General features: G+C 38.2%; 1 protein-coding gene across 1 annotated transcript in view; it reads left to right on the top strand.

Annotated features, from left to right (window-relative positions):
* The window catches only part of ZCCHC14 (zinc finger CCHC-type containing 14), a 57,694-nt gene that overhangs the window by 21,026 nt on the left and 13,685 nt on the right, over positions 1-22,983 (top strand). The window contains exons 3-5 of the mRNA XM_026107935.2: positions 17,912-17,985; positions 21,095-21,166; positions 21,385-21,494. Of these exons, the coding sequence (XP_025963720.2) occupies positions 17,912-17,985; positions 21,095-21,166; positions 21,385-21,494 (256 nt within the window). The remainder of the gene's footprint in view (positions 1-17,911; positions 17,986-21,094; positions 21,167-21,384; positions 21,495-22,983) is intronic.

Raw genomic sequence — 22,983 nt, 5'->3', positions numbered from 1 at the left:
TTTTCCTAGCTCCTTTGAGGTATGAACAAAAAGACCCCTACAATTTAGCAGTTATTTTACACTGTTCCAGACATTTAAAGATCATTTTTCTAGGAAGAATTGTAACTATTGCTTTTGGTGAAAATTTGGCTTACTGAAGCAATCTTCAGGATTCAAAATTGTGTAATTTTTAGAGTAGACTGACCTGAACACCAAGACTCTAAACTCTTTTCAGCCCAGGAAAGATTGAAGTGCAAGTGTAGCATGGATAGTTCATCCCTGATAAGTTTAATGCAATGAGACTAACAGTTAATGCGGCCTTTTATATGGCTAATTTGCCTGAAAGCCAATGTAGCTTCATTTTTGCTGCTTTTGCTGCCCACGATAACTGAATTAAAAGCTAGGGTTAATGTCTTTTCCATGCAATAATTTTCTTTGCACTTTCGCACAAACACTTTAAGATACTTCCTACCAAAGTCTGTAATTCGTGGCATGGATTCGTTCACTAGAGGAGCCCTTTATGTTGCACCAACAGCAGTTGCATGGAAAGACTGAAAGGTCTATCTCTTGGCTGAGACCTGCAGTGAGTTGGCTTCACTTGAAAGTCATGCTGTCTATATTTGAGTGTTTCTTGTTTAAGTCCTGTAATGCAGATTTCCTATAAGCAGTTCTAACTGTGCATATGCAGTATGCTTTGTTTGCATGTTCATCTAAAATAATACATATATCAAGCATACTTCTAGGGGCACTATCATCTTGAATCTTCTGAACCTTTTTTCTTTAATCTTTGGTCTCTTTGTTTTCCTGAAAATACTGATCGAATCACTATACCTTATCTGCTGAGGCTGTTGACTAAATTCATTCAAATTTGACAGTCATTTGGAGTTACTTTATTTAATGTAGTGTCTGGATGGAAGACACCCATTCATGCTCCTATCAAGAGGAGAGGTAAGAATAGTTCGGGCTTTTTCCCTTCTGTCTGCGCAGCCACTCACTGTGTTTTTTGTGGACCAGAGGCAGCATGTTTGCTGCCTGGTTGGCAGTTCAAAACAGTACTATGTACAGCACTGGGGATGCAAGACTGAACTTGGATCCTGCAGAAGTTAATGGGCGTTCAAGAGGAGGGTATCTTGCAATGTTGAGTGTGCCTGGGGAGTGAAGGTGGCCAGTTATGTGCATATCTTCAGGGAATGTATGGAAAAATTGAAAATTTTAAGGTGAACATTGTAGATATGAAAAGTAGTATTGTTATAGGAACATCATAGGGGGTAGGGCCCAAGGAAGCTAGAATTCTTGTAGGAAAGGAGACATGCAAGAAGTTCACGGGAAATAAGGCTTCATTTTGCTCCTCATCAAACAGTCTGGCTTTTATTTATTCTTACAGTATATAAAGACTTGTTCTGGATTTGTGTACTGAGCAATGTAACTGAATTATTAAAATTGAGATGACGACCAACTTCCCTACTAAAGTAGGGTTTGTCAAGGGAGGACTTGATCTTGGACAGTCTGAAGCCCATTCAGTTGGATATTGGTGTGAGTTGGAAGATGCTCATGATGAACAGAGAATCCAGCTAACCGGAGAAAAAATTCCAGGAGTAACTTGCTGGTAAATTCAATAGTGCTAAAGAGTTACCTTACCATGTGTGTGTTCTTTGGACAGATCCTTGATCTTAAATACTAACAATGTAGTTGTGCATATCTAACAGGAGATGTAAAACTAATGTTTAATACTATTTGCACTTTTCTGTGGCTCTTCAGAGCCATAAGAGGCAACAGTTATGATGCGGGCATGTACATCCCTGGAAGAAATCTCCTGTATTGCAAATTGTCAGCCAATTCATGTATATGAAACCCTGGAAGTGCCTGCTGTGGAGCATTGATTAGTTACGCAGATTAAATCAATGACCATTCCAGCCATACCTAGAGAAGTAATAGTGTGACCTTCTGCTAGTAATGGAAACAACAGAAGAGACTTCAGCTTTTAACTAGATATGCAGTAAATGGGCAAAAGCATTTTTTCCTCAAATCTTTAATGGTTTATTGAAGGGATTCTTCTGAAAAATTCAGCAGAGTCAGAAAAGAATCAGTTGTGAAAACTTTGCCCCATCTCTAAATCTCAGAAGAACTAACACTTAACCTGCAGTTACACTGAATATCCTTGTAAAAGTTTGGGGGTGGGGGAAGATTTAAAGTTTTGAAACTTACTGTAAGGTGGAAAATACATCATGGAAGACTTAGAGGAAAGTGAAGGTGAATGTTGCTGCTGATTCTCGTCTCCTGGTGATGGTGGCTGCAATCGGATGGCAAATAGCTTGCTGGGACCAAACACTTCTGTGTCTGCTGATTGAGGACTGAGCATAGGATGTGTGAAATGTTCAGAAGTGCTTGGCTGTTCGTTGCATTTCTTTAGAACTTAACACCTTTTAATGTCTGGACGTGCGTGTCTGTCTAAACTTACCCATTCCACTGTCATCTTAAACAGAAGAATAATAGAGTTTTTGAAATAAATGGCTTGCTTATCCTGTCTGGGGTTACATTTTTCCTGAAATTGAACAGAATTCTCACTTTAGAGGAGAAAAATAGTAATGATTCACCTGTCACCTTGAAAACCATAATTTCTGTGACCATTTTTACTTACTGTCACCAGTATAGTACTGAGTAGCAGCTCTCTTGCTGCATACAGAGTGCTCAAGAAGTTTTTAGCTGGGTAGTTTGCAGGTGTGGATGCTCTTCCCCCTCTTTTATCAGTTCATTGTTAAATCTACCTATTTTCCAAGTCAATTTTTCATCATCATGTGTATTTAAGTTTGGATCAATTCTTTTCTCCAAAAGATGCCTTATGGAGGATAATAGGCTTTGAAAAATGTAACCATTTTATCAACAGGTAGCCAGAGTTCTTATGAATACTTATACAAGCTAGAAAATTCTTCATACCTAACAAATTATGGGTCTGAGTCTGAAAATTCATGAGAACTTTTATAGGGTTTCTTAATTACCTTTTGATGTCATCATTGCGGCTTTTCTCTGCAGACATAGGAGGCAGATACTTTTCAAAAGAATCTGAGACTACTGCAGGCAAGAGAGACCAGATACTGTGGGACTTGAGATAATGTTACAGAAGTTGGCGGTATTGGGAATTGGAAACAATAAATTCTGGTTTCAAGTAGGGGAGTAAGTTGCAGGAGGAGATACATTATCTTTAATACAGAGCATTGACATGACATATTGGTCTGGTTTGAAAATGAGGAGGTGGGTGGAGAAGAAAGATGAGAACATTTCACAAAAAAGCTGTTTACTTTGCCAGCAATTTTCTTTGCTTCCCCTGCTATTACTGCAAATATTTCTCTGCTCTGCTTTCCCTTCTTTCTAATCCTAAAGTGACCTTATTTTGTAAATGACAACACTTTATTTCCGTGGAAGTGATCATGATTTCTCACATTCAGTATTTGACATAAGGAACAGATGGACTGCAAAGAAGAAACAACTAATGTAATAATACTTGCACTAGTGAGAGAGACCCTTTGCAAATGGCAGCTCATAAATTTAACTGAAGGACATGTGCAGTTAGAGGGGAGGAAATTGGTTGTGTTTTTTAAACAGAGTTCTCTTGTACTCTGACTACCAGCTGATGCCAGCCTTGGGATTCATAGGTCAGAAAACAGTGGGTGTTTTTCAGACTGCAGATTCAAGCTCAGAGTTGATGCCTCGGGACCTTTGAGGATCACTGTGCAAGAGCTAGCAATTCATATGTTCCAGATATGGTTTTGCTGGTGGTTTACTGTAAAGTCTTGTTTATATATCCGTGAAATTAGGCTAATTCTTGTTGCACATCAGGGCTGACTTAGTGTTTGTATAGCTCCCTGGGAAAAAAACACTGGGCTTTAGGTCCAGATGTCTGGGATTTTTTTTAACAGGTGGTCAGAAAGGTTCTCTGAACACATTTGGTAGACAAATAAGTTCTTCACCTTTGTTTTGCTCAAGTATTTAAATGTTCCTTTATTAGACGTTAAATATGCCCACACCTGCTCATGTCTAGTTATGCTGATATTAACATTTGGTTCATTACCGATAGAATTGAGATGAAGTAAGAATAAAGTGAAACAAAGCAGCAAAATTCTGTGTGTTCATTCAGCTGTTACTGGAGTTGTTTAAGAAAATTGGATTCTTTTGTTTAATGCAGGTTTAATGTAGTTTTAGAAAACTATCTGTTGATGAAATACCAGTGGAGAGACAGATATTTTGAGAACTAGATTGAGATTTGATAGCTATATGAGTAATGAAAGCCTCGAGCTGTTCATGGGTTGATGCTAAACAATAATTTGAGAATAAAATCTCATTTTGGAATTGCAAATATTGCAAATCAGGAGAACTTTCAGGGGTCATATTATCCTGATCCTGTATATAGCAGGGCATCTTGCACTTAAGCATTTGATGGTAGCACTGCCAGGTGTGCTCCTGGAATGGAGGAACTGTGGCTCTGTTCCATGTGGTAGATCTGTTGCTTTGTGTCAGAAGAGGAAAGGAGACAAATAGTCATCTTTGGCATTGCTGAGATGCTTTGTCAGGTGTCTCATTTCATATTCTTTTGCTTTTTTGCATTGGCAAATCCCAGGTTGTATTTACACAAAACAAATGATTTTGATTGAAGTTAATTTTATTTCTCAGGTGCAAAAAAGTTCTAAGCTTGAAAGTTAACATTTCCTTTTCTTTCTGACTTGTTCTTTTATCTCCTGGAAAAGAGCAACAGCCTTGCTGCATTACTTCATTGCCTGGAGTGGATGCATTTCATCAGTGTATGGTGCACATGCTATTTTTAACAGCAACTTGAAGGGGTAGCCCTGCTAAAATTACATCATTGATATACACAGCTGAAAGGAAATGGCATAAAGCACCTTAGAAGCTGATCTCTATTGTGTTTTCTGCTTCTCCGGATGAATTATTCAATGTGTATCATTCAAGCAGAGACAGAGTTGGACCATCTTACTCGCAAAGCCTTCAGATTTTGATTTCTTGTAAACAGTCCTGTGGAAGCATGTGATAAGTGAATTTTGTGTGTGTGGGGGGGGAACAGCAGGTATGAAATAGATATTAGTGATTTAGGGAGTTCAAAGTTTGTGTTCCCGTCAGTGATACTAAATAGTTCTAGTGATCTTACTATTGCAAAAGATGGCAAGGGAGTAGAGCTTAAACTGCAAAGTGCATTTAGTTCACGGTTTCCTGCATATTGAAGAATCTAGTGGCAAGTGTGTCAATGCAAAGTGTTGTTGCTGGGAGCACTTTTTTAACTTCACTTCCAGGGGACTCTCTCTGGCTTGTCCAATACTAATATCTACTTTGCCCCCCTCCTTGTATTTGCTTCATAGGTGTGTTATAACAATAATTGTCTAATGATTGTACAGTATCTCAAAAATCAGCTTGAATGATGAATTATAACTTTATTCCATCTCTGAATCACTGGCCAAATCCTGTCTGAGATCCAAAATGAAGGAACAGTGATTTATACAAAACTATAAAAGCAAAATGGAATATTAAAGCCTAATGCCTGAGACCTGAAAATATACAAGGACATAATCACCAGCAAAGGACGAATCTCACAAAAGTACTTGTGCAGAGGGATTTTTTTTTCCCCACTGAATTAAGTACCTAGATGCATTTGTGGCCCTCAGCAAGGCTGCATGTGGTCAGGGTGGTATACGTGTATGCAATCTATGCTAGACCTATTCTAGGTTCTATACAATCTATTCTAATCATATATACGATCTTTTTCTAGGTTGTAGAAGCACCAAAGGGACCATAGTATGCTAACCGTTTTTCATTGTTAACATTGTTTTCATGCTATTATTCTTTGGAAAATTTTTGAAGCTGCTATCAGATTACTTTCGATGCTGCTAATGCCTGCTTGTTACTGCAGTCTGTCTCGAGTTCCAACATGCTGATACTGTTTTTAAAAAATGTAGAAAACAGCAGTTGCTTATTTATGCAAATATTGGGCTGTACTGGCCTGCAGTAGCTTTCCTCTCGAATCAGACTAGCTGGATGTATTTGTGTTTTCAATGGTGAGTTTGACACGTGCATTTCTGCAGCATTTTGGTTTCAGCCCGAGAAGCTCATAACTCCTTTATGTGGCTGAGGGAATCATTCAGCAAAGGCTTGAGCAGGCAGCCATCTGATCGCGGCGTTGAGGTGTTTTATTGCCAGATTGCCCTTCAAGCCAGGGCATGCTGGCTGAGCAGCTGCTGCCCTGTAATCTCACTGACTCCGTTCCATGTGTGCTCGAACAGTCACATGCTGCAGCCCACAAAAGCTGTATTCCACTCTGCTGTAAAATGTGTATGATATTATATAGTATTTATATATCTTATGTGTTTTTATATTTGTAAATTAACATAATATTCAGGTTCTGATTTGGTCACTTTTTAGTTTAAAACTGCTGGGAAAATCCTTGTCAGATTTAATTGTGAGGGTTTTTTAGGCAGTAGGACAGTATTTTTAATAAAGAGTAACAGTGCATTATAATTATCTAAGCAGGACCCAGAAGATTCAAAGGAATGGAAATACCCTGTGTGAGGAAAAAGCCAATGGATATTAGGCAACCTTGCCATTCCCCCCACTTCTCCCTTCCTCTGCTCCCTCAAGAAAAGGGTAGTTGCTGATTAGTTTAAATTAGGCTCAGAGCTGGCTTTATTTCACTGGTAGCTCTGCTGCGCTGGTGTGAGGCCATCAAAACCTGTCTCTCTATTTAGGACGTTGCTCAAAACTTCAAAGCGAATCTCAGCTCAGAGATTCCCACTGGTGGTGACTACCTGAATGTGTCATGCTCTCCCCGCCTGGCTTCCTCTCCGGGGTCCCGGGGAGGTTTGGAGGAGCTTTTCTGAAGTTCCGAATACATGTCCATTCCCTCGCGACACGTGGACTCGCAAGGCTCCAGCTGCTTTAGGCTTGTTTGACTTTTGGATTTTAGTGAAGCCTGGGTTTTACAATGCTTTAGCACCGAGGCTGAGAATGGGGAAAAGGCCTGAGCTGTGTGCTGCTTCCGTGGAAAGCTGACTCTGCATTTTTTTGTGTACATTAACATAACATTCAGACTAGAACTGATCATCCAGCTTGTCTTTGGTTTGGGGGATCTAGTGAATTAGTTGCCAGAGAAGCTTATTTCCATGGAGGAATGAGCCAGCATGAGACTTCTCTAGGGTGAGCTAACCTTTAAAAAAAGAAAAGGGAAACAAAGCCAAGATTTCTGTTTAAAAGCAACTTATTATGACCAGTAAATAAAATAATCACTTGATCACATAAAACCAGACTAAATATACAACTGCGTATTTATCTAGTAAGTAAAAATATTTATGTACAAAGTTGAACATCTCTCAATTGCAGAGATATTTTTACTAACATGGACTGCATAATTAGATACAGACAGCCTGCTTATTTTAATTACTTATACAAAAATGTATGTAGTTACTGAAGCTGCCTTCCAATAGAGCATTTGTGCATAGTTATTTTTGCAGGAGTATGTCTCAAAGGAACGTTCGGCTCATTTTGAAGAGTCTACTGTTATTTTTTAAATCGGAAAAGGAAGATGAGTCATTGGGCCAGATTTTTAAGCAAATTAAATACATAGTAGCATCCATAACTTACGCATGCTCTTCTCAAGTTGCATGAAAATAGCTAATTAGATGCAGTTACATGTTATAATTAGTCAGCTTGGGGAATTAGGTGGTAAATGGATTTTACAAATTAAAGTGTAAAGCCCTTTAAAAACAAATAGCCTTCTGCCCTGTTCCTCCCCCAGCGACAAAATCTGACTACATGCTTAATCGCAGGCACAGCGAGTAGTGCCTCTGAATTCATTGTGGGATACCTTCAACCCTCAGTGCTTCAAAAATTGTGCTTGGAAATGCCAGAAGGTGTTTCAATGGTATTAAAAATGAGTAAAGATTCCTGGCTGTTTATATTCTGTCTGTAGAAAAAAGGCGGTACTCCTAATACTTTTTAACAAGTAGCTTTAATAGAGCAAAGGTATGTTTTACCTGTTGCTGAATTGACCTTAACTAATTAATGTCAGGCTCTTGCCGTTCTTGGCTCTGCATCATAGTTTTCTTTCTGCCCAGAGCAATATTATATATATTTCAACAGCAAATCCTTGGGAAGTGTACATTTGGAGGAGCAGCACCTGTCCACAGTGACACATGTTGCTTCTCAGATTTAGTAAGACAGCAGAGCTGTTAAATAGATAGGTCCAATACAGCAGCCTTTCCTGAATAATTTATTCTGGAAAAGTGTTTTTTCTGGCATTATAAAGAAAAAAAGGCCACTGAATAGACAACTGTCTATAAGTAGCTAGAGCAGACAGTTTGGCTGTTAGTAATGTGAAAGTTAGTACTCTTGGCCTAAAGTATTTGGTAAGAAAAACCTTCAAATTTGTTTGAAGCTGTCTCTTGGTCTTGAAAGCAGCTGGCTGATTTTCCTGGGTTTTACATTTTCCTGTCCAGCTGCGAGTCCTCCACAACCTGCAGTGCAGACAGCTTTTTTGTTGTATTTGTGAGCTCTTGAATGCCAATAAGTTGTGAAACAACTATTTAGGTTGATTGGCTTCTGTGGCAGGCTAAAGTGCTGACAGTATCATTCAGTATTAACCAAAACAGTCTATGAGCTCAATTAAAAATTTGAAAGCTAAGTTACACAGACAATTTTTTTAACATTTGCCCTTTTTTGGAGAAACAGAAGGTCAGTCTGCAACTGAACTGAGACAAACTGAGGAAATAGCAGAAGCAAGCAAACTGCTAGTTTGAATGGGCTGAGCAATACAATCCCAACCTATTATTGCTCCTGAAATGCTGCCAAAAATAAGCTGATAGTCTTGATTTAAAAAGAAAACTATGTAATTATTTCCTGTGGAATATTGCAGCTCATAGTCTTCAGTCTCTATTTTAAATTAAAGTAGGATTAACTTTTCATTGAAAACTAATGTTATAAGCATGCTTTTGATTTTATATATTTAAATTGGAAGAATCCTCATTTCTTTTGATCTTATATATTTTAATTGGAAGAATCCTCATTTCTTACAAGGAAAGACAGTTCCAAGAGCACTTCTTCCACTACTGTTTCCTGGCTGGTATTGCTGCTGCTAACAAAACTTTCTTCGTCGGTGAAGCATTTTCTGATGTGCTACCATGTATTTTCATATAGGCAACAGACAACCAGAAGACTTCTGCCTTGGTAACTAGTAAAACTGTTCTGTTTGGTTTTGAGGTTTTTTTACCTATCCCTAACTTCCTTTTAAGCAGACATTAAAAAAAAAAGTTGCTGTCTACTTTTCTACTTTTAGTGATACCAGCAGAAAAGTAGATGATGGGTCCTGTCATGGGGCTGAAATGGGTCCTACTTCTGACAAGTCCAGCATATCTTAAACTTCAGAGTTCTGTTTTCTCCCTTTTATCCACAAAACCACGTCTGTCTTGTGAAGAGAAAAAAGGTAATCTTTTGCATTGACTCTTAAGGAACCACAAAGCTTATTTGCAGAAGTTTCAAGAGGCCAGCAAGTGGAAATGCAGGGAGCAGTGAGTGGTATGACACTGATTGCTAGCCAGAAGTTGAGTCACATGTGACAGACCTGGTTTGGCCATCAGCTTCAGTTACAGAAATGAGGGAAATGTAGAGGCCTCTTTTTGCTCTCTGTTCAGTTTCCCTCATTATTTGTTTTTCTAAACAAAAGACTCAATGACCATTAGTCCTGTCTCTCTTGTGTTTGTGTGTTAGCCTGGCAGAGCTAGGGTACTTGGTATACAAGAGAACTGGGTAGTCGCAGAATGATTATTGCATTTGGAGTACTTAAACACAGATCTTTATATCTACTTTTTCCTGATAAGAAATTAATGAAGGTTCACAAGACATTATCACAATGTTAGTGAGGAATACATGTTACCATGTCATGCTCACTGGCTTACTATGAAATCATTTAGATAAAAGGTCTTGACAAAATTCCATCTTTATAACCAGTTAAGTTTGATGAAGAAGCATGATGCCTTGGTATTTCTTATATCTGCTGAAGTAGTTCTTCCAGGTAATTATGACATCCAGGGAAGCGCTCAAATACAGAGTTCACAAGTGAATGTGTGGCTTCTCTACAAGAGTGTTTCAACAATTTTGGTATTGCTGTGGTCATTGCTAAGTTTGTAAGATACCATAAATGTACTAGTCTTCTCTCTGGAATGCAATCCTGGATTCTGTGGGTAAGTCAGACTTACAGAATAGTTTGAAGATCTCTCTTCTGGTATGGAAAGAAGAAAACAGATCTTACTGTGCTCTCCTATCAACCACAGTCATCCTGTGTCCTTTTGGAGAGGGCATGATACACTCTACATAAACGTTTAAGTTGAACCATAAGTTATGCAAGCAGCAAGTTTGTGTATAAAGGCTTTGGGATCGCTTAACGTAGTGTCCCTATTGCATCTCTTAAGGTGTTTTCTCAGTCCAGAACCACTGTATTATGTGAAAACCAGTTAATCTCTTAAATTATCCTGCTGATTCTGAAGACTGAGAATGAGGTGTCTTGTAACTTATCTCTTTGCTAATATAATAATGAAAAGGTCATTCTTACACAATGGAGTTCACTGTAGAGCATTATTTCATCCTTTTCTGTATTGGATCTTTCCTACAAGTAGCAGAAATAAGATCATGTTTCGAAAAGAAACTCATTTTCTTATCTGTCTTTCCTTACTTTGAGTGTTTAGAGTATTTCCTTAAGTTGTAGATGTTCTCTGGAAGCACTTTTTTCCTCTGGTATGGTTATAAGTAGGCATCCTTGTAGTTGCGTGATGTGTGTTTGTCGCTTAAATTTAACTGACACTTGTATATTTTTAATTGTTTGTCTGCAATACACTTACCTTTAAAAAAAAAAAAAAACACAACATGAAGAGGGAGGCCACATATTCCTTCCCTGCCTGGAAGCAGTTTCTGTAAGTACGAGGGTTACTTACCAGAGCATCTCTTACTGTTACACTGTTTGGACTGTGGCCCATCAGTGTTTCAATGCAGATTGGCTATCTCTTACTTTGAAAGGAATAGTTTGTGTGTGAGTTAATGTGTCATGAAACAATCCAAGATGTGCTTTTTCTGGTGGTTAAATAGAGCAAAGTTCAAGTTTAATGTTGTCTGTCCTCTGGGTATTTAATGATTCAGAACCTCCCAGGTCAGAGTTTGAAAGTTCATCTGAGGTTGGAGGGTGAGTCTTGGGGACACTCCCCAAGGGGAATCTTCCTCTGAAGAGGTCTAGGGGACAGATCAACAGTACCAGCCTTTTCCTGGCTTTAATGGCAAAGCTGGTTCAGGTTAATATTGTAATGCTCTCTACTGCTTGTTGAAACTCACCCGATTTGAGGTCCTGGGCCACATCGTTAATACCAAACTTGGCAACCTGAAAGATGCTGATCAATACCTGAGCTTAGCTCTTGGTTCTCATTAATTTCATCTTGCTGTTCATCTTACAGACCCGGCCAGCCATTTCTGTGTGCTTTGAAAACATAATATTTGATTCTACAGGTTTTCTTCAGGCCGCCAGCATTCCAGTACATGAATAATTTAAGTTTTGAGACGTAGAAGGCTAGTGAAATAAAATACATTTAGTTCATTAGAAAACTTAGTGTTGTATGTTTGTGGTAGAAATGGATCAGTATATTTGCTGGTAAGAGGGAGAGGGAATCTCTACTTAGCTTTTTTTCATTCTTTGTCATATCCTAGATAAAAAGCTTTAAAAAAAATCAGAAATGTAAAAACAAGAAGTTCTTTAAAAAGCAGACAAAAACACTCAAGCTGCTACTTGTAAGCAATTTCTAGGCTTTTTCGTATTTGGAGGCCTAACTGATCTTATCAGACAAAATTCCTTGTAATTTCTTGTGCTTTGTTGCTGTATCTGTGCTTTGAAAGTACAAAAAGGGTAGATAAACTTTTACTTCTGTTTTACCTCATTTTTGTTGGCCTGTGGTATGTGTGGGGAGTATAAACATTGGCGGGTTTGAGGGTTGAATGGGGAATTTGAATCTGGTTTTTACTGTTTCAGGTTTTTGTGTAGTCACTTTGTGGGTTAGCTTCTGATATCTAATGGACACCAGTAGTGTACAAGTTGAGTAATGCTGCTTGAGGTATTCCTTTAGTTTAGAAAAACAAGAGGAGACCTATGAAAGTCTTGGTGTTGCATTTTTGGTTTCCACTTCTATATCGGAATGTATTCTGTTAGTTGCTTTTGGTCAGGTACACCTTTCTAGTAAAAAAAATAATTGCTCTATTTGTCTTTGCTTGTTTCTGTGAAGATATAACTTCATGAATGAAATAAATCTTTAAAATCTGTAAGCAATCAATTATGATTATATACTGTCTCCTATATAACAAATCACAGGAGCTCACTTATGATGAGTTTTCTTTCTTAAAAATATTGTAGCATTTTTCACCACCTTTGTCAAGTACCACGTCTCAAGAGCTGCACTGGGTCACAGTCCCTTGGCACTCACGTTTTGCTCTCAATTCTGTAGAACAGTATTTATCTATGTGCCATACAAGCTGAAGCTATATGCAGTGATTTTAATAAAAGAAAATAATTACCAATTTACATATGGACTATAAACTACTCTTTCAGGCTGAGTGTGGTAAATTCTTGCTAGGAGCTTGTTCACGCTTACCCAGTTGCTCAGCTCTTGTGATGTGCTTCTGACTTGCGGTCTGTCTGTACTTCTTTTCATCTAGTGTCAATACAAAAAAGACTAGCAACTCATGGTTAGCCTTTGATTTTAAAAAACTGCTTAAAAAGGGCACTGCATAAAGCTATTCATGAAATCAAAAAGGAAAACCATATACTGGCACACATCGTATTGATCTGCACAGTAAAACATGCACAGAATGCATGGCAGGCACAGAAAGACGGAGTGGGGATTTGATTCAATTTTAGAATGCTGGTGTTGGTGCTAAGATGGTGTGAGTACTGCCCTGCCGACACGAGCGAGGGTTAGCTTTAACTCAACAGTTCGGATTCTCTCTGTTTTTTTTTTTACTTTTCCAACACAAAAGTGGCACATCTGGGCTGACATCTGTCTAGTGCCCTTACCAGCTAACAGTGGCTTTCCCCATAAGTTAAAGAGGGAGGTACAAAAATGCCCCACAATGGAATATTGAGCTGACTTCCAAAATGAAGTTTTTCTGCTGCTGCCTGTATATGCTGGAGGAGAGAAGTTCGTGTGGTGACTGAGATGGTGCAGTCCTTTCCTTGACCCATTAGGAGTGCGTCAGGAGTCAGGATTCAAGTGTAGCTTGAACCTCCCAAACGCATTTGAATCAGTCTTTCACTTGAATATGTGGGTGCTGACATGCCGGGAGGGAATGGGTTAGCAACCTAGCGTGGCCTCAGCTGTCCTTTCCCTTGCCCATAGGTACGGAGTTACAGTCAAAGATCCGCCCTTTCCGAGGGAGAGGCTGGGCAAGGAGTGATGTGGAGAAAGCCGCAGGGTTTCACACTTCCTTGGGGAAGAGGGGAGTTGTTCATTTCTGCCTTCACAAAACTCAGCTCGTTGGATGTTTAATGCACTAAACGTGAGCCAAATGGGTAAAAATCTCAGGCCAGAACAGGAAGGCAAAGAAGTGAATAAAGTGTCCTAACTTGCTGGATCTGTTTTACCTTGAAATTCTGGAATAGTAGGAAAAAAGCATTAGGTCTACTTATATTTGAAAAGGAGAAAAGACAAGTTAGCGGCCAAGATTCAAGAAGACGAGCTTCATTTACAGACTAGCATGTTTTAATTTTTCTCCATTTTGTTTTCTCTCTTCATACTAGTTTAAAACCTTGTGTGTCAATACATGCGTTCTCTGTAAGAAGGAAATTTGGGAATATATGCCCCTCAGAGTGCCCCTTCTCTCTTTCCGCAATTCTGGACGAGTTGGGGAAGAGGAGGGTTGGGAAGCTAAAACAAATGTTAACATCTGAGAACCAGGAAATGTTACTCCGGCATATGGGAAAAGAGCTAGCTGGCCTGTAGTGGGGAGTTTGATTTACAGAGGAGAGTCGCCAGATGGGCAGGAGTCCTGGGATTATCAAACAACGCGGGGGAAGGTGTGAGTTATTTGGGGGAGGGAGAGTGCAGAGTCTCCCTTGAGTGCTGCCTTGGGTTGTAAAACAAAACCCCAAATGAAACATAACCGAGATGGCTGCTGTGTTCCCGGTAGCGCAGTAAGCTGCTGCTTATGGCCTGTTTGCAGTAATAATCACTATCATAAAGCAGTGAGCAACTTCATGGACTTCTGAAGAGCTAATCCAAAGGGTAATGGGAAATACTGGCAGGCCTCTGTGTTGCAGGGTATCTCCAAAGGATGACGAAACAGCATCTTTTCTTCTTCCTGTGCTGGAAGTTAAGTAGAACCACTGCACAAGCCCTCAGGAACTGGGAAAAGAGCCTGTCTGCTTTATCTTTAAGCTATGTTAGCTGTTATGCTGTCTGGACATTTGTGTGACATGATCCCTGTTGTGTTATAATAAAGTGTGGAGGTGGAGTTAACCATGTAGCAGTACTTGCTGTGGCCTCTGTGCTGTAGTAGTTCAAATGCAAGTCTCCGGTTCTGTGTGCAAGTGATAGCTACGTGCATACTTCTCTTTTGTACAAATGAAAGCAGCAAATAAAGTTTAAAAGGAAAAAACACTTAGGAAATTCAGCGATAGAAAATCTCTGCTAGCAAAAGAAGTTGTTTCATACTGTCTGTTGCCCTTTCAGACTAGAGTTCAGCAAAATATAAAGATTCAAGTATTTCAAAATCAGATTCTTGGTAACCAGGAAATACATACTTAGGGTTGCGTGGGTATGTCCCGGTACTCTGTCATCTTCTGAATGATGCCACGAAGCAGTTGTAACACACGTATTTGTACCCTGGTTATGGGCTGCCACAGCCTCAATGGGAGCCTCTACAGCGCCGAAGTTTTAGAAACCTCCATTATCTTTCTGTATCCCTTTCCACGTTACGTTTGTGATATGATCCAACTCCCCATTTCACTTACCTGCCTTTAAACCCAGTGTTTCCCTCATTTCCCTATGCTAGGAAGTCGTCTGGCCCCATAGCCAATGCAGCTTAGAAAGTCTAGCAGTGAATGAGGCGCATATGTGCACGCACGCTTTTTTTGGATCATTTTATAGGGAAGTGCTGGGAGAAAGGAGCAGATGGAAAGGTCTCTCTCTCGTAGGTCTTGTATCGTGACTGATACCCTGCCAGGCTGCTCCGCTCGGTCCCTGACTCATGTACAACAGCAAAGCCTAGCGTAGAGAGCAGAGCTGGGCCGCTTGCAGATGAACTCCCTTTGATTTGTTCCAGACCAAAAGCTCAGATTTAAGATAGCTGGTGCAAGTATGTTTGTGTTGTCTCCTAAATTTGAAACACTAACATTTTTTTTTATATCGTGGTTTAGGAAACTTGAGTTTTGCTGAGTTCAGCATCCTGAAAGCACAACAGTATCATGTGGCCTTAATTCTGGATGAAGGTTTTTCTGGTCATGCAATCAGTTAGTGATACTGGTTAGAGTCAGCTCTTTGAGCAATTTCCTATGGTTTTGTGAGTAAATACAGCAAAGATTCTGTTTTCTTTTTCCTTTTAAAATCTGCTCACTCCTGCTTGGTAGATGGCAGTTTTCTTTTCCTAAGTTTTGTGTGATTGATTGCTCTGAATAAGGTTAAGTTTCATGGCAGATTTAGGAAAGTCATTAAATAAAACCAACCATAGGTTAAATAGCACTCCAAAGACTAGCATGCTGGGAGATCAAATAACAAATTTATGTGACTCAATGAATGTAACAAGAACTGTAGACTTCGTTAGACTGATGATATTCTTCATAGTTTTAACTAGTTGAGCGAAAATTACTGGGGCATTTTGTAACACGTTAAAAGTTATCCAGACAGTTGTCTGTAGAAGCACATTATTGCTGTATAGTGAACCATACGTCGTGCTCCAGAACAGACTGAATCTTACAGATTCAGTGCAGAATCACTGCGGTCAGCGCAGAAATACCTGCGTGATGATTCACTTTGCTAATTGCAATCATTTTCCAGAGGATAAATCCACTGCAGCAGATTATATTAACTGAACAAGTTCAGACCCGCACTCTAGCACGAAAGGTCAGGTAACTGTCAGCACAACAAATTCCATGAGGCAGCGTAAAGTTTGTTATTAACCCCCATAGTAAAACAAAAATAGTTTCATTTTGTGTTGATAGGTAGTCCTATTTAGCTTGAATTACCCTAGAAGAATAACAAATAGATATTAGAGATAGTATTTGAATGCTGTAGAAAATTTAAGTAATGAGAAGAGTTTCAGTAAAGTACCACTGGATTTGCTATAAATATCCTGTTAAGTAACACTTGCATATCTATATGGCTTTCTTTGTCCTACTGCAGAAACATATGTCGCAGCAGTTGACACTAGTCTTTTCTATAAATTATTTGCTCATCAGTCAGCTGTTTCACCAACAGCGTAACGGTGACATCCTCACTCAATATCCGCTTTACCAAGTTCTTTCCCGTTATGATAAATCATAAGTCGGTATCATTCCCATCAGCGTTCGGTATGTTTTACCTGTGAGCACAACAAAGGTGGCCTGGATTCTCTTAGATGAGTAAACAGAGGTAGGTTTTTCTTCAAATGGCAAAAACGGCTTTGAACCACTTCAAAGCGTGTTTAAATCTTTATACTACTGTCTAGATAAGTCATCGGTATCTGGCACGCAGAAGATTTATTCCTGTGGTGTTCAGCATACGGTGTAACAGCGAGCTAGTACTGTAAAATCTTTCCAAAAGTGAGGGAAGAATTCACTGAAAACTTAAAGTGGAGCAAGTCTCTGCAAAGAGAGTAAGATATAGAAGAAAGTAAGTAATGAATTGACATTATTCATAAGCTTAGGAATTTGCATTATTGTACTCGGGAATTACATAGTGAACAGCTGAGGTAATCATAAAAGGAATGCTAATTCTGTGTTTGAAAGACCAGAAGGTACAAATATCTACAGATCTATTTAAAACTTGATACTTCTAAAAATTTTGGCTGCAGATAAATAAAGAGGCTGGAAGAGAAGGTCTTTAAAAAAAACCAAGCTCTAGGTTGTAACATTTTAAAAATCAACAGGACACAACAGAATTTTTTAAGTGTCTAAGGTAAAGACTTCAGAACAGGTCATGATTGTTTTGGCTGGAGAAACAACCAGCGCCAGGTTGGCCATGGAAGAGCTTTGGCTGGAGTCTCGCTGTGGGCAATAGAGAGGTGCTGGGCTGATGAAACCGGATGCCGGAGACAGTGCGTCGCTGTGATTTTTGTGGTGTAACTGTTTCGTCATGCAACTTATATTAACAAAACACGTATATGTGATAAACGTACATTTGAGTCTTAAGTGTATAGTCTTGAAAACAGGTAGAAATTTTGTAAACTGTTTCCCAAGAAACAAAATGATAGGGCTCTGGATTTTGCTTTTTTGAACTGCTAAGTGAAAATGTGATATATACAGTGAGCTGTATATACAGTTTTTTATCTGCAAAAAGAGGGATGATATTTGGCTACTTGCTATTGATGTTATTAAGATAGATCCATAAGATAGCATTCTGATCCTGTGCTGATGAGTGCAATGATAAGGCCATGAGGAAATGAAGAGTTGTACGTTTGGTGTATTGGTTGGGCAATGGTCGAAACGAAGCCAGGAGCACGCTTTGCAAGATAAGAATTGAAAGCAGCAGGGAACAGCTACCTGTTCAGGGAGTATCAGCCCTGCTCGCTGCTGCGGGAGGCAAGCGTGAAGCACACACCTGTAGCGCTGCCCTAAGTCAAATACTCTCAAAGCACGGTCTGGCACTGCCAAAGAATAATCACTTTTATGTACATTTAAGAATATCCTTCTCATTTTTCTTATTTCTTTGCTTTCTCGCAGTAAGTGTTGAAAAAGTGGAACTAAAGGGACTGGCACACAAGAAGAATGAAAGAAATGTTGAATATTCCTTTGAGGTAAGTTTTGGTGATTGGCTTTTTTGCACTGTTAGGGAAGAGAGGATAATGCTGAAAAAGGAATTAAAGAAACGCTCAGACCTCACTGGCAAATCACAGAAATTGAGCTAATGGAGCTCCTCCGGGATACATACTAGTCTTTTTTGTGTGATTTGGAAGTAGTCTTAAAATTGCTGTTGACTGAAATTTGCGCATGATGCAGATTGGTAAGTGGGACACAGACAAAATTCACTCTAAAGCAGCCAGTTGTGACCAAGTATGTATTTAGGAAGGCAAAATAATTAATGTCACACATACACAACGGGAATCTGTGTCCTGGAAAGCTGAAACTAAAAAGAATTTAAATCTTATTCTGGACAAGCAAGAGAATTTAGACTCTTAGGGCAGTATCGTAGCAGATAGCAACCCTGTGCCTATGGGAGAAGAGGTAGGATGGTCATTTTTCATTGTATTCAGCATTGAGGGGAATGTGAGAATGTGGCATACCGTTCAGATGTTACTGTTTTTAAAAAGGATTTTGAAGAGTTTGGAAAATAGCTATGTAAATTATTCAAGGCTCGTACTAGGAAAATGCCATGTAGTGAGAGGCTTGCCTGGAACATGACTTGAGTATCATATAAAAGTGTTTTCAAAGGAAAAAAATATTTTATGTTAAAGGGGTCATTAGTGTAACAGAAAAAGGCATAACAGGAACCATTTGCTGATGATTGAAGCCAGACACACTCAAACTGGAAATGAGGACAGGTTTTGGAATGAGAGGTTAGCCACAAGCTACTAGGAGAAGTTCCCCCCCGCCACCCCCTTTTTCGCATGGCTTTTGGTGGTGCCGTTTGTAAAACAATGAAGTAATACGATTGCTCACGATTTCTGTGAACTTACGTTCTCTTCCTGTGAAAACTTGTGTTAATGGTGGAAGACTGGATTCTGGGCTCTGAGAGGAAGAATGACAAAATGCTCTTCTCCCGTCCGGTTTGAACGACATATTCCAAAATTCAGAACGCAGAGCCCAGAAAGTGTCTCTGCTTTGCTGAATGAGGCAGCAGAGCCAAAAAGTGAGAAAAGGAGAATCTGGAAATGGACAGCAGAATTTCAAATATCTAACGCTTTTACCAAAACAGTTGTTCTTTAAAGCTACTACATTAGATAAAGCAGCAGTTTGATATCTGCTTTTGACACTGGCAGTATTAACCTCGGCGTGACTCGATTCACTGATAATGTTCTGAATTGTCTGAATTCTAAGTATTCCAAATATCATCAATATTAGAAAGCATTTTTGAGGGTTTTTTAAAATCGTTGTCAAGTATGTAGCTGTGTGAACTCCAGTTACGTGTTAGGATCCCATGGACTATCTTTCCCATTATAAATTCTTGTATAAATATCAAAAAATTCCTTGTGTCAGTAAAGAGCTACAGCGTTTCATTGGACAGCTTGTAAATGTCTGAAAGCACATTGCATAGTTTAGCTGAGCTAATAAATTGCTGTTTGCTGGTTTAGAAACCCAACTGTTAAATGTTTTGTTTAGTAGCTTTGTTGCTTGGAATAGAAGGGCAATAGATAGAGCAGTTTGGTGTTTTCAACATTACTTGGCATTGCTGCTGTTCCCCGCATTTACAGTTCACATTATTGTTTTGTAAGTGTTGAAAATTATAACAAGGTATCAAAAGAAAGGATTAGAAAGAAAAAGAAATATCTCCTATATTTTCTGAAACTTGTTCTGAATCTTAAAAAAGTACTAATTTATCATGAATCTCTTCTTTTTTCTTTTTTCTTTTTCTTTTTTCTTTTTCTTTTTCTTTTTTCTTTTTTCTTTTTTCTTTTTTCTTTTTTCTTTTTTCTTTTTTCTTTTTTCTTTTTTCTTTTTTCTTTTTTCTTTTTTCTTTTTTCTTTTTTCTTTTTTCTTTTTTCTTTTTTCTTTTTTCTTTTTTCTTTTTTCTTTTTTTCTTTTTTTCTTTTTTTCTTTTTTTCTTTTTTTCTTTTTTTCTTTTTTTCTTTTTTTCTTTTTTTCTTTTTTTCTTTTTTTCTTTTTTTCTTTTTTTCTTTTTTTCTTTTTTTCTTTTTTTCTTTTTTTCTTTTTTCTTTTTTTCTTTTTTTCTTTTTTCTTTTTTTTCTTTTTTCTTTTTTTTCTTTTTTCTTTTTTTTCTTTCTTTTTTCTTTTTTTCTCTTACAGCTCTGCAGAGAGGAAATTCCTCCATTATGTAATATATTTTGAAATACTCTCCTCTCACCAGTCTTTTTGGCAGCATTCTGGTGGCTGGAAAATCTTTGTGTATGTTTTCAGTTGTCATTGAAACTAGTGTCATGTGAGAGGAAAGCTTCCTGATTCTTAAACACACAAAAACAGCTTCTTCCCATATATAACTGGGGAAGATTCATATGCCTTCCAAATGCTTCGACTAGACAAGTCTGAAGGAACTTACCATTCACTAGTAGTGCTAGCCTGTCTCTTCTGATGTTCTTTATGCCAAGAAAGCCTGGCTTTTGGCTCAGTTAAACTAATCATTTACCAACCAATAAGTGCCTCTGTATTTAAGAATGTAGTGACTTAATACAGAAAGCATATGGGAAGAGATACCAAACTATTTCCTTTTTCTAGGGCATATGCAAGATGGTGTCTAAAGAGCTAGAACAGTAACGTTTGTAAGGTTTGCTTTTCTGGCTGTGGGGTCTTTTGCTGCCATTTTCAACTTTGCATTGTATATGGAGTTGATTAAATAGGCACCGTTATGCTGCAATGAGTTGTGTGTACTGTACATCAGATCCTACAAAGCAGCTGTTTTCTTTAACAATAGGAAGAAAAAAAATTTCCATTAGTTAGTAGTCTGTTTCTTAGTGCTGGATGTCTGCAGTGGCTGTGCAAACGGCAGGGTGCTTTTTTAAGAATTCAGAATAGTTGTTAAGTATAATAGCAGCTAGCAAGAATCGGGCAGGGAGCAAGGATTGAGTAATAGTTGTGCACAGAAAAGTTTTTCCGTGTTGATGCCACACGTTACACACTTTCTTTCACATAGTGAAATAAACATCTGATACCTATTTTTGAGCTTGAGCTGTTAAAACCAACCTTAAATCCCTGGCTACTCTTTACTAAACTGAATGCATTTCACTTTTTAAGGTCCTGTGGTCTGACTCTTCAGTGACGTTGGTAACCAAATCTTCCATTGAAGTGACTGAATTTATTTCTAAGGTAAAGGAGTTATGAAGTGCACTTTGAAAATGCAGGAATGTTTTGTACCAATATGTAATTTTGTTCAACGACACTTTTCTAAATGTACTGACATAATGCAAATAGATTGAACTTCATAAAATATTTGACTTGTAAATTGCTGTTCCTTGAATCTTGTATAACCGGTAACAAGTCTACTTTTCACTTATTTTTCCATTTGTAATATCTTCCACCTTTAGCTGTCTCAGCTGTATCCAGAGGAAAACTTGGAGAAATTCATTCCTTGCCTAGCTGGTCCAGACTCATTTTACCTAGAACGGAACCACATAGACCTGGAATCAGACCTTAGGTATGCTGTTTTGTTGTACGCTTGTTTTTTAATTTGCCATTTGGCTTTTCTCACAAAGTGGAAGACAGAAACAGGAAATTGAGATGTTATGGCTGTATTCTAAATTAGTTTCAAGAACTTAGAGCCCAGTTCTGCAGACCTCATTCCCTGATGTTTTGCTAATTTCAGTACATAAGAATTTTGCAGAGATTCTTTATTCAGAAATAAATATGGTCATAATATACTTTATTAAACTTTCTGGAAGGTTAACTTTTCTTCAGCGCTTTGTTAGAAATAAATATGAGAGCAGTGGCTTTGCAAAAGATTGGTTTAGGCTCCAAAAATAGCCAACACTGGTCTTAAAAAAAAAAAAAAAAAAAAAAAAAAAAAAAAAAGACAAAACTCAGGGAAAAGCAGTTTCCTGAATAGTCTTTCTTTTGTATTGAGGAATGGATTGTGGGAATCTTTCATTTTTTTGTTATCCCTTCAGACAGGTTTATATTATTTTGTCCCAGTTTTTTTAGGTTGTCGTGGTGTTTATTTTACTTCAATTTTTAAAAGGTAGATATGCTTCTTTAAAATGCTTTGTGCATACCTTTGTAGCCATTAAACTATTGGTAGCCCTTTACAGTTAAGAAATTTCTGAAGCCTCAGATGGTATCTCCTCACATTATCACAAATTACCTGGCAATTATCTAAACTAAACCACCATTTCGAAAATCATCAGCCGTGGAAGGTCACATCATCTCTTTCTTTTTAAATACTGAAATAATTTTGCTAAGATAATTTGAGGAGCAGAAAATATTTTCGGCTATTACTGTCTTTATCAATGCTAAGTATGAAATGGCATTTAAAATATGAAATAACATTTCGTAGAACTTTTCCTAAACACCCAGTATCCCTAATCAAGACAGACTTATGTCCCCTGTTGCTAGAGCCTTAGTGGATATTGTTTTTCCGTAGTCAGAGCCAGCAGGTGCATGCCTAGATTATTTTTAATGGCAAGCAGTGCTAGCATTTCAAACAGTCCCTTCTGTGCTTTGAGGATCACAGTCTACGGAGAATTAGGTAGGATAAGAGAAAATGCGTGTCACTTGCCGCCGCTGCTGTTTAGCTAGCAACAGTCTCTACAAATCTAGGTTAATAGAGCAGCAATCTGCGTTTACACAGCAACGGTTGTATCTTAGGAACAGAGACAGATAGAAGCTGTTTTGTTAAGTGCTACATATTTGAAAAATTCAGAAATGAACTGTGAATTTTCAAGGTAGAAACCACATTCATGTGTGCTTGCATGTGTGTGTATAGTTGTATTAATTTTTTTGCCCAAAGGTTTTTTTTAAATCACATATGTAAAGATATGGTCAAAATGTTCTTCTTTTTAACAACTTTTTATATGTTTTCAAATCTATAGGTCTGGCAAAAGAGAGAATCAAGTTTGCATAACACCCAGAAGTCTAGTAGTGTCAATAGAACGTACTTTATACATTACAAAGTTTTAGAAGATTACCAT

Source organism: Dromaius novaehollandiae, chromosome 13, assembly GCF_036370855.1.
Source record: "Dromaius novaehollandiae isolate bDroNov1 chromosome 13, bDroNov1.hap1, whole genome shotgun sequence".
NCBI classification, from domain to species: Eukaryota; Metazoa; Chordata; class Aves; order Casuariiformes; family Dromaiidae; genus Dromaius; species Dromaius novaehollandiae.
This window is presented reverse-complemented; position numbering and strand designations above follow the sequence as displayed.